Genomic DNA, 17,466 nt, shown 5'->3' with positions numbered 1-17,466 from the left:
TGAATCTTATTTTTCATAGAAGAGGTGGTGTAAATTTCTCTCATTTTTTCAACTTTGAAACAAAATATCATGGACAGTAATTCTATCTCGCGACAATCGAGCACGGTAAGGGCAAGGATTAATTCGGTCTCGCTACATAATGGAGAGTGCCTTGAATGGGTTGACTCTTCTCGATGCTTCTACTGTTTACCAAACGCTTCAAATACCAGCCATCGGAATTGAACTCGCCAAACATGCTTAATTGCTGTCGTTACTGCTTTAGCTATCAAATCTCTGGTGAAAAGATAAAAACATCCCTTGTTTTCGACTGCGACCGTGAGATTTCATTTCATTTACTTTGTTTTGTAATTTCATTTGAAAAACTGATTCGAGATCGACAAACCATAGAGAGCAAAATAAACTTGGATTTGATTTTCATATTGATTACAATGGAATGTGATTATTTTCTTTTCTGAATTTGGTGCCAAAACTCAAAATTAAATACGTTTTATTTTCTGCAAACAAGATAATTTCGAGAGATTTCAAATAACGTTGAAATGAGATAAGTTAAAATTATGCATCAAGACAACAGTTTACGTCGAAAAACAAAGACAGTGATTCCTACTACAAGCGGAACAATAAAACACTAAACAGGCCAACCATCCACAACATTCAACCCAGTCGGCCGCGGCTCACTTGTTGCAAAAGAAGGGCCCGACAGGGAGTGCGAAAGCACACCCACACAAATTCATGCCTACTGCCGTTGGCAACGGACAGATTCCCGTAGTAGTCCCATGGTTTTGTTTGCTACAACCACTCATTTTTCCCACCCACCGGGCGCGATTCTGTCCATCTGCCGTAGTCTGAAACGTGGTCTTACTAACACATCGCCAGAATGGAAAGTACGCCATTTGTGAGAACATTCGATACAACCATCGAAATCCGAGACGAAACAGACACGAAACGCCAGGTAAAAGATTCTAGCTAAAAACAACTCCCGTCTGAGTGCCGCAGAAGTGAACAGGGCTTCGAGTTAATAATAATCGATTCTATTTCCCGAGTTGTTCAGCTTTTGACTCGGGGACTCATCTCAGAACAAAGGAAACGATGCCAAATTTTGTTTTCAATTTGGTTTTATGTTCCCCAGTAAAGACGATGCAGAACTACTATAAAGCCGACGGGGGGGGGGAGGTGTGCTGTTGTTATTTCTGCTAGGCTCCATTTCCGGCTGCTATTTGTGTTGTATAGAACTTTTACCTTCGTGTATTTCCTCCTTCCTGTTGAGAGGACACCGTAGCACTCTTCTGTTGCATGTTGCCCGCAGACGTACACTGACTGCCAAGAGATATTTTATGGCACCATTTCACGCAATACTTACTCTTAAGCTGAATTCATTTCGTTTCATGTTATTTATTTTTCGCTTTCTCTCTTCATTTTTTTCTTTGTGGCCTTTAAAAAACAACAGGTTCGGCCAGAATCAACGACGACAATGCGTGTCCTGGCAAAATTTATAGGCTACATCATCTCAAGGCCATTCAACTGCGATAGCTACAGGAACAGCACGGTGGAAAATCGCCAAATAGAGCTCCGTAATGCGGTAAGTTTTCTGGTTTATAGTTCACCTATAAAGGAAATGATTACGGGTGTTTGAAATTAAAATTTACAAATAGTTCGTGACGTAGCAAAATTAAAACGAATCTTAAAGATGACATGACTACCCAGCTCAAAATAAATATCCAATCAAAAATTTCATCCTCCTGATATCATTACAACAGTGTTTCTGATGATGACGAAAAAAACTCCACTGATACATATCAGGATTCCTGGATCATCTTTATTGAAATTTCCTAGTTTTATCAAAACACTACATTCGGGAATTCCGCTCTATTTGTTTTGGCCAGGAATAGCTAAAATATTGTCTTAATCTTGCTTGTTTCAAGAAAACTCGTACAAAAGGACTAAAAAAGAACCAATTGAAATTGGTTATTTTTATTAGAAACAATTTAAAAAGTGTTTTTATTTCACCAACCTATTAAATCCTATCCTGATAAGTTCTATTATGTAGAGGTCCAATTCGTCAAACAGAAAATTATGTCATGGTCTGTTAAAATTAGGTGGGAAAAAAATATTTCTGTAGTTTTTCAGGTTGAGCTTTAAAAGGTCCAGTAATAGTGTTAGAGCCCATATTTCAGAACTAGGAAAATCAACAGTATCAACAAAAGTCCAATTTAACTTAGTTTAAAGGCAATTTCGGGTGGATCTCGTAATAAAACATCAGAAAGCTGTTCATCACATTACTTGGATTATGGATGGGTTATCTGGAACCAACATATTTATATCAGAAACTTTCCGAATACGGCAATATCCATATTGAGTGGTATTTGTTAAGTTTCAAATTGCTTGATTTAATCTGTGGATATCATCTCGATTCCAGAATATATATTTTTGGCTGTTCCCCATAACCAGAAGTAATCACTTCTGATTTCAAAACGGCATGTGGGGTCAATTTTTGGCCTATGGGCTTCGCAATTCGCAATGCGATTACACAAATGTCCACATTTGCAATATTTGGTAATATTCGGCTGTTCTCTGGGACTGGGTAGTCGCCATTGTATATTCCAAAATGGCGTCTAAAAGCGTCATCCACAAGTTACGTTAGGACTTTTTTCGGAATTTTCGATCCCCCCCTCTCCCCTCCTAATAGTCAGTCTAGTCAATCTAATAAAAGATTTGGAAATTATTCAAAACCATGCTCAGTTTAAGAAAACAATTTTTTTATGTTCAACAATTGGTTTCGCTACTTGCTCTGGGTTCATCTGTTAAAATGTTCGTGATATATTTTTTTACCTGATTTACGGTTATCGAGGGAAAAATTTTCACGTTCATAAATTACAAATTAACTTCCTCTTGCCTACGCTTATGAGTTAGAGTAAAACTAATATATTTGTGACACTCAATGTACTCGTGAACCGCTATGCACAAGTTTTCACGGTAATTGGTTAAGTAGTTTTCGAGTCTATAGGTAACAAACAGACAGACATTCCTATTTATAGATATAAATTTATACATTTTACTTTTGAATTCTCAACATTTCACTTTTCATTTTTGACTTTTGACTCTTTTCTTCAATTATTACATTGTTCTTATAATACCTCACAATTAATTATTTTCCCTTCACCTCTTATTCTCTTGTTTTAAAATTTTTATTATAATTGTCACTATTTACTTATTTTATTGTATATTTTAATAGTTTTAATTGTTGGTTTTTAGAGTTTACTTACTGCTGAATTTAGTCAAAGGCAAATAACTGTTATATTCAACAACTGTATAACTGTTTATATTTTACTTTTTACCTGTTACTTTTGACCTTTCACTTTACACTTTTCACTGTTTCCTTTCTATTCTTTTTTAATTTGTACCTTCTACATTCTACTCTCTACTGTTTTACTTTTACTCTTCTGTTTTTAACTCTTTATTTTTTTCTTTTTACTTCACTTGTTTTGCTTTTCACTTTTCGCTTTTTACAGTTTACTTTTGTTACTTTAACTTTTTTTTCACTTTTAACATTTTACTATTACTAATTACTCTTTACTTTTTACGCTATACGTTTTACTTTTTACTTCTTACTTCTTACTTTTTACTTTTTGCTTTTTATATTTTACTTTTTACCACTTACTTTTTACTTTTTGCTTTTTATTTTTTACTTTTTACTTTTTTTTTGTTTTTTTTTTGCTTTGGATCTTTTACTTTTATTTTTTCTTCTTGCTTTTTACTTTTTACTTTTCACTTTTTACTTTTTACTTTTACTGTTTACTTTTTACTTTTTACTTTTTGCTTTTTACTTTTTACTTTTTACTTTTTACTTTTTTCTTTTTACTTTTTACTTTTTACTTTTCACTTTTTACTTTTGACTTTTGACTTTTGACTTTTGACTTTTGACTTTTGACTTTTTACATTTTACTTTTTACTTTTTACTTGTTACTTTTCACTTTTTACTTTTTGCTTTTTACTTTTTACTTTTTACTTTTTACTTTTTACTTTTTACTTTTTACTTTCTACTTTTTACTTTTTACTTTTTACTTTTTACTTTTTATTTTTTACTTTTTACTTTTTACTTTTTACTGTTTACTTTTTAATTTTTATTATTTTCTTTTTACTTTTTACTTTTTACTTTTTACTTTTTACTTCTTACTTTTTACTTTTTACTTTTTTTCTTTTTAATTTTTACTTATTACTTTTTACTTTTTACTTTTTCCTCTTTACTTTTTATTTTTCACTTTTCACATTTAACTTTTTTATTTCTTCGCTTTTTATTTCTTACATTTTAGTTTGTACTCTTTACTTAAAAACTTTTTACTGTCACTCTCTACTTCTTGCTTTAAAGTTTTCAACTTTTCTTTTATATTTTTTCTTATTTCTTTGTTACTTAACCACGTGGTCATATTTTGATCACTTTTTATACCCCTCGTACCCTCCCGTGGTCTTTTGGTCAACCCCCCTCCTCCCTTGCGACTTTAACCACGTGGTCTTTTCATTTGTCAAGTACCAAAAATTTGCCTAAATTTTTTACATTTTTATTATTAAACTTCCAGTACATTCTGTGTTTCTAAAATGCAGAAGCTTCATTCTTGAATTGGTAGACACAATAAATTATGAGTCAGGGAAAAGGACCACGTGGTCATTTCGTTGACCCCCCCCCACCCCGTGCGTGGTCTTTTGACAAACCCCCCCGTCCCCCTCTTTATGACCACGTGGTTTAGGAACGGGTCCTTGTTACATTTATTGATTACTTATTGTTTTGTTAAAGGATTAAAATTACCTTGTCCATAGATGTGAACTCATGTAACAAATTACGGGTTTACTTTTTTTTCTCTTTGCGTTTTATTCTTATTTTGTATTTCTTACTTTTTACTTCCTTTTTTTCTCTTCCCTTGTTTTTATTTTTATTTTGTCCTCCTAATTTTTACTTTTATTTTTACTATATATTTGTTGTGTTTGGCCCTTAACTTTTTACTTTTATTTTATTTCTTTTCTTTCAAAAGCTCATTGCTTATCAACTGTTTACTTTTTATTTATTGTTTTATTAGGGGCTTAAACTTACGTTGTTAATAGATGTGCACTTTTGTAATAAATTATGGGTTTATTTTTTGATTATTGCTGGGGCATTTCGCGTTAATTTGTCCATACAATGGAATGACAGCACCCCTCTTTAGAAATGTAATTTAATTTTGTGGGTTGTAGGCCTTCCTTAACCAAGCAAATTTTTTTCAAAAATTCATCTGGTCTAACATTTAAAAAGGGCTAAATTTTTCCTTCGAAATGATATATTTCAATCGTTATCAATAAGTAATTTCTAGAGAACTGTCTGAACTTTAATTTAAAAATCTTAAAAACATAAATAAAGTGAACATTTGTTCCATTTATTCTAAAAACAGAAAGTTATTTCGAAAAATCGGTTTCCTAGATAGCCAAATCAATTACTCAAAACTTTTTTGAACAAATCAATATGGGTGCTCTTGAGAACAAAAACTTTTACGGTTGAATTTTTTATTGTTACTCTTTGCTTTTAACTTTTTCCTTCACTTTTTACTCCCTGCTTCTTAATTTGTACCTTCTACTTTCTACTGTTCAGATTTCACTTGTAATATTTTACTCTTTTACATTCCCAGTTCATTCTGTTTCATTCTCTCTGCATTTTACTGTTTATCTTTTACTTCTTTTCGTCTATTCTATACTTTTTTCTCTTTACTTCATACTCTTTACATTTTACTATTTACTTTAGACTTTTTCCTTCTTACTTCTTTCTCTTTACTTGTCACTTAGGGGCCATCCACATACCACGTGGACAGATTTTTAACGATTTTGACCCCCCCCCTCCATGGACAACTGCCCATATAAATTCTAAAAAAATTGTATGGACCGTGGACATTAGCCAACCCCCTCCCCCCCAAAGCTGTCCACGTGGTATGTGGATGGCCCCTTACTACTATTTACCTAGCTCTCTATCTTGTGACTTGTAATCTAATGTGACAGGAAAAGATTTAGGATCTTGAGTCTTAAATACCTGCGACGTTATATTCAAGGCTTTAGCTTTAAACCTCAGATTTGAGACTAGCAACCTAGACATCATCTTGCAAGAAAAATTGTTTTTTTGAAAAAAGTCTCTCTGCTTAAAATTGTTTTTATCCATGAAGTCGTTTTTTTAAATTTTTTGTTTTCTGAGATACCACCAGTTCTGAGGTGTTTCATGCACTTCGAAGAAATTTGAAATCAAAAAATCCGATTTCGCACTACATGTGCATTTTTTACATCCGTCACCAATGTGAAGCTTTGAGGCTCCACTTCCTGAAATCTCAAATTATGCATGAGAATATGAATCTTTTGAATCCTACCGGTAAACAAAATTCGTAGGTAAAATTTGTCCCATATATTCAGTTAATTACCCAAAAATATTCGTCTAGAAAAACGCTTTTACAATATTTTTTGTATAAAACAAATTATAATTTCAAGTAGTAAGCAATCGAATCAAACAGCTAAAAGTAAGCACACGCCACTAGCAAAAAAAAACAAAAAGTACCATGCGCCTACACCATTTCTTCTGTCTTTATGACCCTGTGCTATGTGCTCGTGCAAAATTATCACTCGGAAGATCAGCAATACACTAGCACAAAACTAAACAATTCTCAGACGACAAAGAGCGAGAACCCGGCAAAACTGGAATCGGTACACAAAGAACCGTCGCTCGCTGATCCCCTTCCTGCCCTCGCTGTCGCGTTTTCCTCAAACTAATTGGCAACAAAAGGCAGATGAGAACGACGTCTATTCCGTAAAGAGTGCAGCGTTGGTTGGCTATGGGTGTGATGCCGCTGTTGGATAAAGTTTCCACATTAATATTGAATTTCGATTATGCGCAACAAGCGTATACAATGAAAGAGTTTTCCCTCTTTCAAGGTTGGCGAGAAAAACCCGGGTGAGCGAGAGTAGCTGAGTTTCTGTGCTCTTTGTTTCCGGCGCTAGGAGCGTACTCTCGCCGACCATAAAGACCAGGAATACGGCCAACCATGTGTTGGTGAATTGTGTTTCCGGTTGTGCAAATTGTTGGCGAAAGCTTTTTCCGCAAGTGTGTTTAGATTGTTGCCATGTGCGCAAAAATTCGGTTTCGGCTCGGTAAGGTGGCGTTAGGGACCATTACTTACAGGATGACTTATTTTTATGTAGTTACTACACTTGAGGACCGATGGAAAAAGCGTGAGCTTAAAACACGTTTATGCCGGAAGACCAATTATTGAGTTCCATTATCAAAAACATCAGCTTGCAGCAGTCATCATCATTGATTGAACTCTGTCTAGGCGGAACTCACCGGTTGCAGAGTCTATTGATGTGTAAGTGAGTGTGTGGTTGTTTGTATTTCATCTCAGTCTTCTGAAAAAAGGGTCCGTTGGTTGCCTGGGCTGTGAGGCACTGCGCGTGGTGAATGCGAGGATGCTGGGATGGGCAAATTGCATTATTATTATTTACTCTCGGCACGTCCTTTTCCTATGCACGTTGGTGTGTACATGTACATGTGTATGCGAGAGCAGACGTCTGACTCGGCGACAATCAGACAATGTGGAATTCTGGGGTTTGTGAAATATGCGGCAGTTTTAAAGATGATCAATCAGGAGTTTAAGAGTATTGAACCGATGAATACACAACGTGCAATAGATGAAGTAAATTATCATAAGGATTCTATCTGAACCACGTATGATATTGCGTCGTAATGATTAAGGAAAGCAAAATACATACTAAAAATCTCAGACATCCCTAGCACAGGACAGGAAAAAAACTGTAATTCATCACCTCGAGGGTAAGCAAAATGGCAGCGAGTAGTGCAGGATGAGCGTCATCTAGCAACGCGGAAATCTTCACACACCTACCTTTAGTGGTAGGTGTGCCGCTGCAGCGTACTCCGAGCATGTATATAACTATCTGGAATCAGACATGTCTGGCGGAATGGAGATGCCCTAGTGCTGAAGCTGGCGATTCTCCCCAGCTTTGTAGCGTGTGAAAGGTGGGTTCCACTGAGGCTTGGTCAATATGTGCTGTTACCAAGAACTGTGGCTACATTTTTGTCTTTCCAATCCGTTAGCTGACTGGTCACTCAAACAATTCTCCTTATTTCCGGATACAACTTGGTGTCTGCAGAGGATGCAAAACAAAGAATTTAATTTAAGCGCAAGGAATGTTCTGTCATAGCGGCAACTTGTTTACGTGCCCAGGAATGCCTGTACGTAATGAAGTTTTTTGTTCCTTTCTTTCTATAGGCAGTCGATCAGATCGACAGGGATTTGAAAAGGAATCTGGGTAAATTTAGGCGAAATTCAATTATGTTGAAGATGTTCGATGGGCGGGGTGTTTTGTTATGAATGGAAATATTTGATATTGCAATCCACTTGATATTAGAGAAGTCCGACAGTATGACGAGTAAGATTTTAACGACCTGAAATAGTACGGTGAAACAGAACATCTGAACTGAAATTAACTAGTGAGATTCAACGCATGGTAATCCAAAAATTTATTATTCACTTTCCAGAAATCGTAAGTCACCATCTTGAGTTTCAAAATGTTCTTCTAAATTTTTAGCTATATCAGGGAAGAAAATATGCTATTTTATTATGTGCCAAAAATTATTTTGTGCAATTCATTGTTCTTTGAAACAAATTTGACCAACTTTGGGTCACATAACGACAATCTTCCATTGTGCTCAAATTACATTAGGGTTATTACCCATTCAATAATTTCAATAAAATTTTGCAACGATATTTTTTAACTGAACTCGGTTTTTATTGTAAATTTTGATCAATTGTACTCGTCATTGTCTGAATTACCCTCGTTCGATCTCCAAAAATTTTTCTTCAACATAATCATATACTGAAAACTTGCTGAGAAAAATTGTACCTATATTAAACTCTTCCCATAAGTTTTTCCACCTGTATCATAATGCGCTCCATAAAACGAAAGCCCGAAACATTACAGCAGCTTCTTTCGATCGAAACATCTCCAACCAAGGTAGTCGGCAAATGACATAAAAAAACCTTCAACTACAAGGAAATGACCACAATAAAATATCATAAAAGCTTGTCGCAATCGTTTATTACTGGCATTACTTTCCGTTTTGTTTGCATCCATCACTGGTAATAGTGCAGAGGGGAAACCTAACAGTAAACTAAATCTTCGACACCGACAATCTCCTGGTACTGTTGCAAGAAAGGTTTTGATTCTGAACCGCCTATTGTGGCGCACACCTACACATTCCTGAGAATGGCAATGATAAATTACACAAGCAAACCAAACAAAAAACCATCGAAGCATTTCCGCCCACCTGAGAGGACAACGAAAGTTGCCAACGACAACGACGTGCTATTTTGGTATAGCTTGCAGTGTAATGCATAGCAATCGGGCTGGAAAATATCCAGCAAAATGAGCCTGCGTGAATCCGATCAAGTTGCGAAAATAAACCAAAGGAAATGAGGAAACAACTCTACAACTGTTGATTTCCACCATCTGCTCCCCTTGAACATAAAGGAATGAAGCTACCCTCATGTTTCGTCTGCGAGTTTTCTAGTATCTGGAGATTGGCGTGGGTGAGAAGGGGAAGTGTGGAAAATTGCTGGGTGAAATATGGGGATTCTTCGGGAAAAAACTTTTCCCCCGCTTACCTCTAAAACCTCTCATTTCCTGACCCAAGGCAGCCCTAAAATGTTTTGGTAACTCGAAGGGTGAACTGATGAAGCATTGCATATGAAAGCATAAAAAAAATATTGATACGGGAATAGAAAAAAACACAACTTCTTCCGTACCTATTTGATTTCGATATCGAGACTCTGGTTGACTTGAAAAGACAGTAGCATCGTCTTGTCGGAATGCGGAATATGTGAATATGTAAAACCTTCGCTAGAAATGAGGAAGATGAAGTCGGTGTTTGCATATTTAAAAAATATATAATTCTGTCGTTCATATATACATTAGGCGAAAGGCAAAATTAATTCATTAGGAAAGGTTTTTCATAACTTCATCAGCAGGAAATAAATCCTTGCCTGACATGTGTTTGTTATCTACATGGTGGGAACTTCTGCAAGCAGAGCTGAAGATTGATACCTACGTTTTCGTGTGTCGCACCGTGCTTGGATAATTTTGAAAGCAACTCGTCAGGTTTTGTTTGACAAAACAAAATAAGGTGGCATTTATTTTGCCTAGGTATTTGTTTTTGGTGAAGGTAAGCTGTTCGTTGTTCAGTGGTCGTATCCGCAAATTATTAATTCCGCAACAATATTTTTCACTGTTACTGTTTCTATAGACATAAAGGAAGGCTGGAAATGAAATGGGGAACAATTTAACATTATTGCAAAATATCTTTAAAACTGGTCTTAAAAGAATTGGATGACCTTATTATTTTTGTTTTCTCCTGTTTGTTTTAGTCTCTGCAGCCAGTTTTTGATCTACGGGGACAATGCCTGAGTATTTGTTGAATTTCGCACTTCATGTTATTTACATATCATTATCCGTGGTTGTATGTCTTTACCTTTCCTTTTAACTTCACTGCCGTACTACCTTTTTTCTCGCCAGTATCGCCTATTATACTTTACCGACGAATACTATCTACGTTCTACTGACCAGTAAATACCAGCAATTTATTTCACTCAGAAAAAAGTCCTTTTACCCAGAAAAAGATTCAATTTCACCCATATAAAATTTTTATGTTTATGTACTCTTACCTTACCTTACCAATCAGATGAGAGCCGTGGTGGCTCGTGCTGTATCAAGAATTTGTCGCCATGTTGCTCGATTTTGGACTGTGTTTCGCCAATTCCCCAGGCGTCTCATCACCCGGAAGTCTCCTTCGATATGATCGAGCCATCGTGCACGCTGCGCCCCTCTGTTTCTGGTGCCGATAGGGTTGCTGAAGAGAAGTGATTTCACAGGGTTGTCGTCCGGCATCCTTACGACGTGACCGGCCCACCGTAACCTATTGACTTTCGCCAGGTGTGCAATAGGATTCTCTCCAAGCAGCGCGTGCAGTTCATGGTTCATGCGTCGTCGCAATTCTCCGTCATCCATCTGTTCTCCACCTTAGATAGTCCCCAGCACCTTCCGTTCGAAAACTCCAAGACCGTTAAGGTCCTCCGCGAGAAGCGTTGTTGTCTCGATCCCGTAGAGGACTACAGGACTTATCAAGGTTTTGTACAGCGTCAACTTCGTGCGTCGTCGCACTCGATTCGATCGAAGTGTCTTCCGAAGTGAAAAGTAGCCACGATTTCCTGCCTGGATGTGTCTCTGGATACCTTTGCTGGTGTTATTGTCGGCGGTCACCAGTGACCCCAAATACACGAACTTGTCGACCATCTCAAACTCATCACCGTCTACAGAGGCTTGAGTTGGGAGATAGATATTTTTCTCCTTGGAGCCTCTCGCTCGCATGTATTTTGTTTTCGACGCATTTATCCGCAGTCCGATCCGTCCAGCTTCGGCTTTCAGTCGGACGTAAGTTTCCACCGCCATCGCAAAGTTACGTGATATGATGTCGAAGTCATCCGCGAAGCTCAGAAGCTGAACAGACCTTGTTAAAATCGTGCCCCTCGTGTCGATGCCCGCCCTCCGGATCACACCCTCAAGAGCCATGTTAAACAGCAAACTGGAAAGTCCATCACCTTGTCTCAACCCTCTGCGCGATCCGAAGGGAGTCGAGAGTATCCCTGAAACACGCACGTAGCACATCACTTGCGCCATGGTGGCTCTCATCAATCGAGTCAGTTTATCCGGAAATTCGTTGTCGTGCATGATCTGCCATAGCTGTTCTCGATCGACTGTATCATAGGCCGCCGTGAAGTCAATGAAGATGTGATGTGTGGGCACGTTGTACTCGCGACATTTCTGTAAGATCTGTCGGATTGAGAAGATCTGGTCCGTGGTGGCACGGGCTCCCATGAAACCCGCTTGGTACTGACCCATGAACCTCCAGGTTAAAGGTGATAAACGACGGAACAGGATCTGTGAGAGTATTTTGTAGGCGGCATTGATAAGCGAGATACCGCGGTAGTTGCGGCACTCCAGCTTGTCACCCTCTTGTAGATGGGACAGACGACTCCCTTCATCCACTCGTCTGGCAGTTTTTCCTCCTCCCAAATCCTGGAAATGACCCAGTGCAGCGGTCTAGCCAGCGCCTCTCTTCCACGTTTCAAGAGCTCGCTCGGCAGTCCGTCTTTGCCTGCGGCTTTGTTGTTTTTCAGCTTCCCGATCTCACAAAGAACTTCATGAATATCGGGGGCTGGTACTCAGTCATCCGCTGCTGGTGCTCCTAGCTCAGTTCTTGCTCCGCTTCTGTTCACTGTTTCGTCATTCAGGTGTCCAACGATGTACCCCTTCGAATTTTTTACTCATTCGCACTTAATTCTTCCTAAATCCGTATAAAAACTAGTAAAGTTTCATGCATCCAAAGCATTTTTTTTTGAAAATTTATCTGTACATACATTTAAAAAGGGTTGAAGGATTTTTTATAAAATTGTTGTATCTGAAGATTAGCAGAATAATAATAGAATAAAGTTGTCAAGAGTTGACTTTAAGAAGAGTGTCTGAATTTTATAGAAAAATATAGACAAATTTCACTTGATTTTCTTTTTAAGATCTTGCACTAAAAAAATCATTTTAAAAACAAAACATGATTCTAAGAAAATCAGTCATCTCAAATTTTTAGAAGTTAAGAAAAAGTTAGAAAAAGTTGTCGATGGATGACTTCTAGGGAATTGTCCGAGCTTTCATTTGAAAATATAGAAAAAAAAATTGAATTTGAAATTCTACACTAGAGAAAAATTAATTCAAAAACAAAGTGCTTTTGGAAAATTCGGTAATCTGAATTTCGTTTTTCAAAATAAGTTTTTAGATAGACAATTTAGTTGCCTTCAGCTCTTCTGAACAAACCAAAGTGAGCACTCCTAAGCAAATAAAACTTCCTCTAACAAAAACTGTTCCATGTTTGACGCGACTTCATGCTTTTGGCTTCTGAGACCATCACCGTTTGATAATGACAAGAGTTAGAGAAGGGAAATTTGACTGGATGTTTCTATAAATTTATTGAAAATTTTGAGATCCTTCACCGATTTTTTTTAACAAAAGCTGGTATCAAAAAATCAGTCACCTCAGATTTAAAAAAAAAAAATTTAAGACAGACAATTTTATTGCCTCTTCTGAACAAACAAAAGTGAGTACTTTTGATTAAAATAAGTTTTTTTTCACAATAACTGTTTTAAACAGCTCCATACATAGTCATTTAGGAGACGTTTGAATAAATTTCTGTTAGAATAACTTTTTTTGATAGTACTTTCTTTACTTTTTTCAGAAGAGTTTTGGCAGCAAAATTTTTTATATAATTATCTTATTTCTAAAGATATCTGAGATGATCGATTTTTACTTTAGAATGCCCACTTTGATTTGTTTATAAGAATTTTAAACAACTGTATTGTCCATCCAAAATCCTTATTTTAAAGTCTCGAAAATGCACAGCTATGCGCTTTCGCGCTCGGTCGTTGCTTTGATGCTGGTAGGGTCAATGATTTAACTTTATTACAGTAAACTTGTGAACTTGTGAGGGGTATACTACACCATTCCCCTTAGGGAGAATGATGTAAAGGAATGGAATTATTCTACAGGAAATGCTTTCCTCCAGTTATCTCTTTTTGATTCTTTTGTTGTTGTTTGTGAGTCGGTTTGAATTTTGTACTCATACTGTTATTATGGTTAACCTAATTTTAAATTGCTCTAACCGAATATTTCGCTCTCTAGCATAAAGCTCGGAACATTCCCTTACTCACTTTTTTTTATGTTTCTTAAATTCCTGTTGTAACATGTTTAATTACACAATTTGTTTCGTTGATTGTTATGGCGTTATTGTTCATTAACTACGGTGTAAGGTTGAAACATAAAATGAATCAAGTTTCTCCATATTTTCGTTTTTTTTTTTCAAATACACTGTATCATTATTGTTGCTGTGAACTTGATTTATAAAAGTATTATATTATATTTTTCCTTGTCGTTTTTCATCTAAAACCTTTGTTCGCTGTTTCATGGAATATTTGTAGTTCAAATTGTAGTTCGTTCCTAAATACTTCAAACATTAAATTGGTTTATTATCAAATTCTAAGCTATTCTGCATGGTTCGCTCTTCAACCATAATTTCAGAAGGTGTATAGTTGTAATATGTGTACATTATCTGAAATTTCATGGAACTTTATTCATTAATTCCAATCTCACTGATATTTATTAGTGAAAGATCCAAGGTATTCCTTTAAACACCTGTTGAACTTTTCTCTCCAATGATCCAATCGATTCAGGGTGATAAAAAGTTGAGAAGATTTGTTTGGTAAAAAAATTAACAAACTAAATATCTAAAAATATAACAAAGATAATCTCGTTATTTGAATTATGTCAGTTGTGCTAGAATTTTTTGTGGAAATACATTTTTGTCTGAGATTGCTCAAGTTTCTCTAACAACAACCATAGAAAACAGTAATTGAAATATGCGACTTTTTACTTCTTGGTTTAAAGGACCGGTAAGTTTTTCGTCATTGAAATACTCTTTAAATAGTTAAAATGAAAATTAAAAGTCCCCTTTTTTGAAAAGTAGCTTCAAATCCCTATGGATGATAAGTCCTAATTGCGATTTTCCAGCTCATTTAGAACACAATATGAAATTTTAACGGAGGTATATATTTTTATTCTGTAGATAAAAGTGTTCTAATCTTTAAAGTTAACTAAATACATCATTGCAATGGTTAACCAAACGTCTCCATTGATAAAGGCATTTGCAACTTTTCAATGGAGGCGCTTGGTTACTGTCATGCTTGATGGAGGCGCATCTGATATTTGTAGTAAACACTAAAGGCGACATCCATAAATCACGTAACGCAACCCCCCCTCCCCGCCCCCGGGTAACTAAACGTAACGCCAATACCTACCTCCCCCCATAAAAATAAGGTAATGCTGTAGAAGAATTTGCTTAATAAAAATGCTCGTTTTTGGAGAGTCTTTTCAGAATTTTTTTGTTACGTAACGCTAATCTTACTTTCCCCTCCCCTATGTAACAAATTGTAACGCTCAAGGATAACCCCCTTCCCCCCATAAGCGTTACGTAATTTATGGATGCCGCCAAAGAGGAAACATAATTTGTCCTCAAAATATTCTGCAAAATATTATACGACAGGGTCTTCTCAGTCTTGAACTCTCCAATGTGGTGAAATACGCTTTGTTGTACCATTCTTTTGGTAAAGTTATTGTTATTCAAAGTGCAGTTTGGTGTTATTCCTTGAAAAGCTCACTAGTTACCCTCAACTTGATGACAAAAAATTTAAAACTGGTCAAATGGTTTAAAGGTGACATGTTTTTGAAAATTGGAAGTTTAAAAAAAAAGTGATTTTTTTTGGTCCACGTAATCTTAGAATGGTTCACCCTACAAAAAATACGGGTTGATTTTTTTTTCGACATAAACAAACGTAGCGATTTCGAGCATGACTGGAGCAAAAAAGGTTTGGGTATGACCTTTTTGTATGGAATTGCTGTTAGATGATTGCTTATGGGTGTGAAAAAAAATCTTCTATCCGTACAAATTAGCTAAGCCAAATACAGGTTCCATATAAAATATAAATTAGAGTCGTTCAAGTCACAATTGTCAGTACTTTTCCAATACATTTTATTTTTCAACTGACAACTTATCTACAGAGCAAACAACAATTGAAAAATTGTTCTCACTTGTCCGTCTATCCACTCCAGTTAAAGCAAGAAAATCTGTTATTGCCAGGTAGCCGTCACAAACTCATTTCACGGGATAAAACACGTCACAAAATTGACATCAAATTGAGGTGAAAAGGAAACAATTTCGCATTTCAACTCAACCGTTGCCCAAGCGTAAAGCACCCGGATAAGTACATAAACAGCATGATGAAGGAACAACTTCACACTTGGCCACGATGAGATATAGACGCGGTGGTGGAGCGCTGAATCGATGCTGACGGCAGTTTTTTTTTTCTTCTCTCGGCACAATTTCTTTTAAAGGATACCCCTGTGCACTGTAAAGGTATTTAATGGCAAGCCACTCGGTGCCATTCCGTGCTCGAACCTGTTGCGGAACGTTATCGGCCAGAAGAATGAAAAATGAATGATTTAGCAGCAGCCAGCGCGCAGGTGAATATCGCAGCGGTTTACGGCAGCAGTGAAAGGCGTAATCCAAAAGATGAGCTGGATCCTTGCTCTGAGCCCTAAGCTAAGAGCAGCGTTAGACAGAGAAGCGGATTCTCATCGGCAACGGCGGAGAATTTTTTCTCAGAATATATGACAACAGACGGTACGTGATTTCATTATCATTATGAACGCCATCCCATCGGTATACGGTATGGTATGGTAAAAAGCAATCTATTGCCGAGCGTACGAGCAACGAAAGAAGGACATTGTTTTTTTTTCTTACTGAGGCGTGTGGTAAACCAGCACACTGGATCTGCCCGGAAACGACAATGCTTATGAGTGTCATTTGATCGTGTTTTTGAAATATTGGATGTTCTATGTTCTGCTGTTGGAAGCATAGAATACACTTTGTACAGTTTCCTATTTGTGCAAGCCAGAATATTTGAACTTCAAAAGTTCTCTAGCAAAGCTTTTGATTTTCTACAGATTGATGTTGTTTCATGATTATACTCATAATGCTGTTGGAAACTAAATACTGTGGCCCTTAGTGCAAATCACGGTTAATGGATCGCCTTGCTTGGTTGTGATATCTTATGGTTATTTTTTTATGAGCGATATTTTTTCTCGCACTCCACAACGTACGATACTAGAGGAACGACGGTTATTTTTCCTCTTGTCTATGTATCAATCTCGTCACAACACAACGGAATATACCGATATCGGCTACGCTTATGCCCACTTTTAGATGTGTTTTTTTTTTCAGTTCACCGGATATAGGATGTTCATAGGATATTTTGCTTCGGTTGTGATGATTTATCATCAATGAGACTACCATGAGTTCGGTAGATGAAGGCAGCTTGGTTTGCTTTATTGTTGGAAAATTTGAGCAAGGAGCATAAAATTGGATTAGTGCTTTTTACAGAGAAGGACGCATGGTACCAATGCATCTCAACATCCACTTTGTTTCCCAACGGTTTCAGCTTTGAACAATGATAGAAAATGAAATATTTGCATCCATCTGGGACGCAAAAAGCATTTAAAGTATGACTCTAAATTGAATGTTGTCTGGCTTTTCCCTATTCAGACATGTATCGTTCGTTTCCGAAGTACTCGAACAAAGTGCTTGCAAATATAATTGACAAGACCCACCACCATTACTACAACTGTGATGATGCGAAAGCCTAAGTCAGACATCTTTCTCATTTCCGCACACACAAAACAGACCCCACAGCAATTCACCCTACCCAAACGCATACTACAATTCAATGCAAATATCCTTTA

The 17,466-nt window shown here is 36.7% G+C and overlaps 1 protein-coding gene across 1 annotated transcript in view; it reads left to right on the top strand.

Annotated features, from left to right (window-relative positions):
• Window positions 1–17,466, top strand: part of LOC129730598 (protein disks lost) — a 590,739-nt gene that overhangs the window by 534,229 nt on the left and 39,044 nt on the right. The window contains exon 7 of the mRNA XM_055690050.1: window positions 1,445–1,576. Coding sequence (XP_055546025.1) covers window positions 1,445–1,576 — 132 coding nt within the window. The remainder of the gene's footprint in view (window positions 1–1,444; window positions 1,577–17,466) is intronic.

The sequence above is a fragment of the Wyeomyia smithii genome, chromosome 3 (genome assembly GCF_029784165.1).
Source record: "Wyeomyia smithii strain HCP4-BCI-WySm-NY-G18 chromosome 3, ASM2978416v1, whole genome shotgun sequence".
Lineage (NCBI taxonomy): Eukaryota > Metazoa > Arthropoda > Insecta > Diptera > Culicidae > Wyeomyia > Wyeomyia smithii.
The sequence above is the reverse complement of the archived record's forward strand: the minus strand, read 5'-3'. Positions and strand labels throughout refer to the sequence as shown.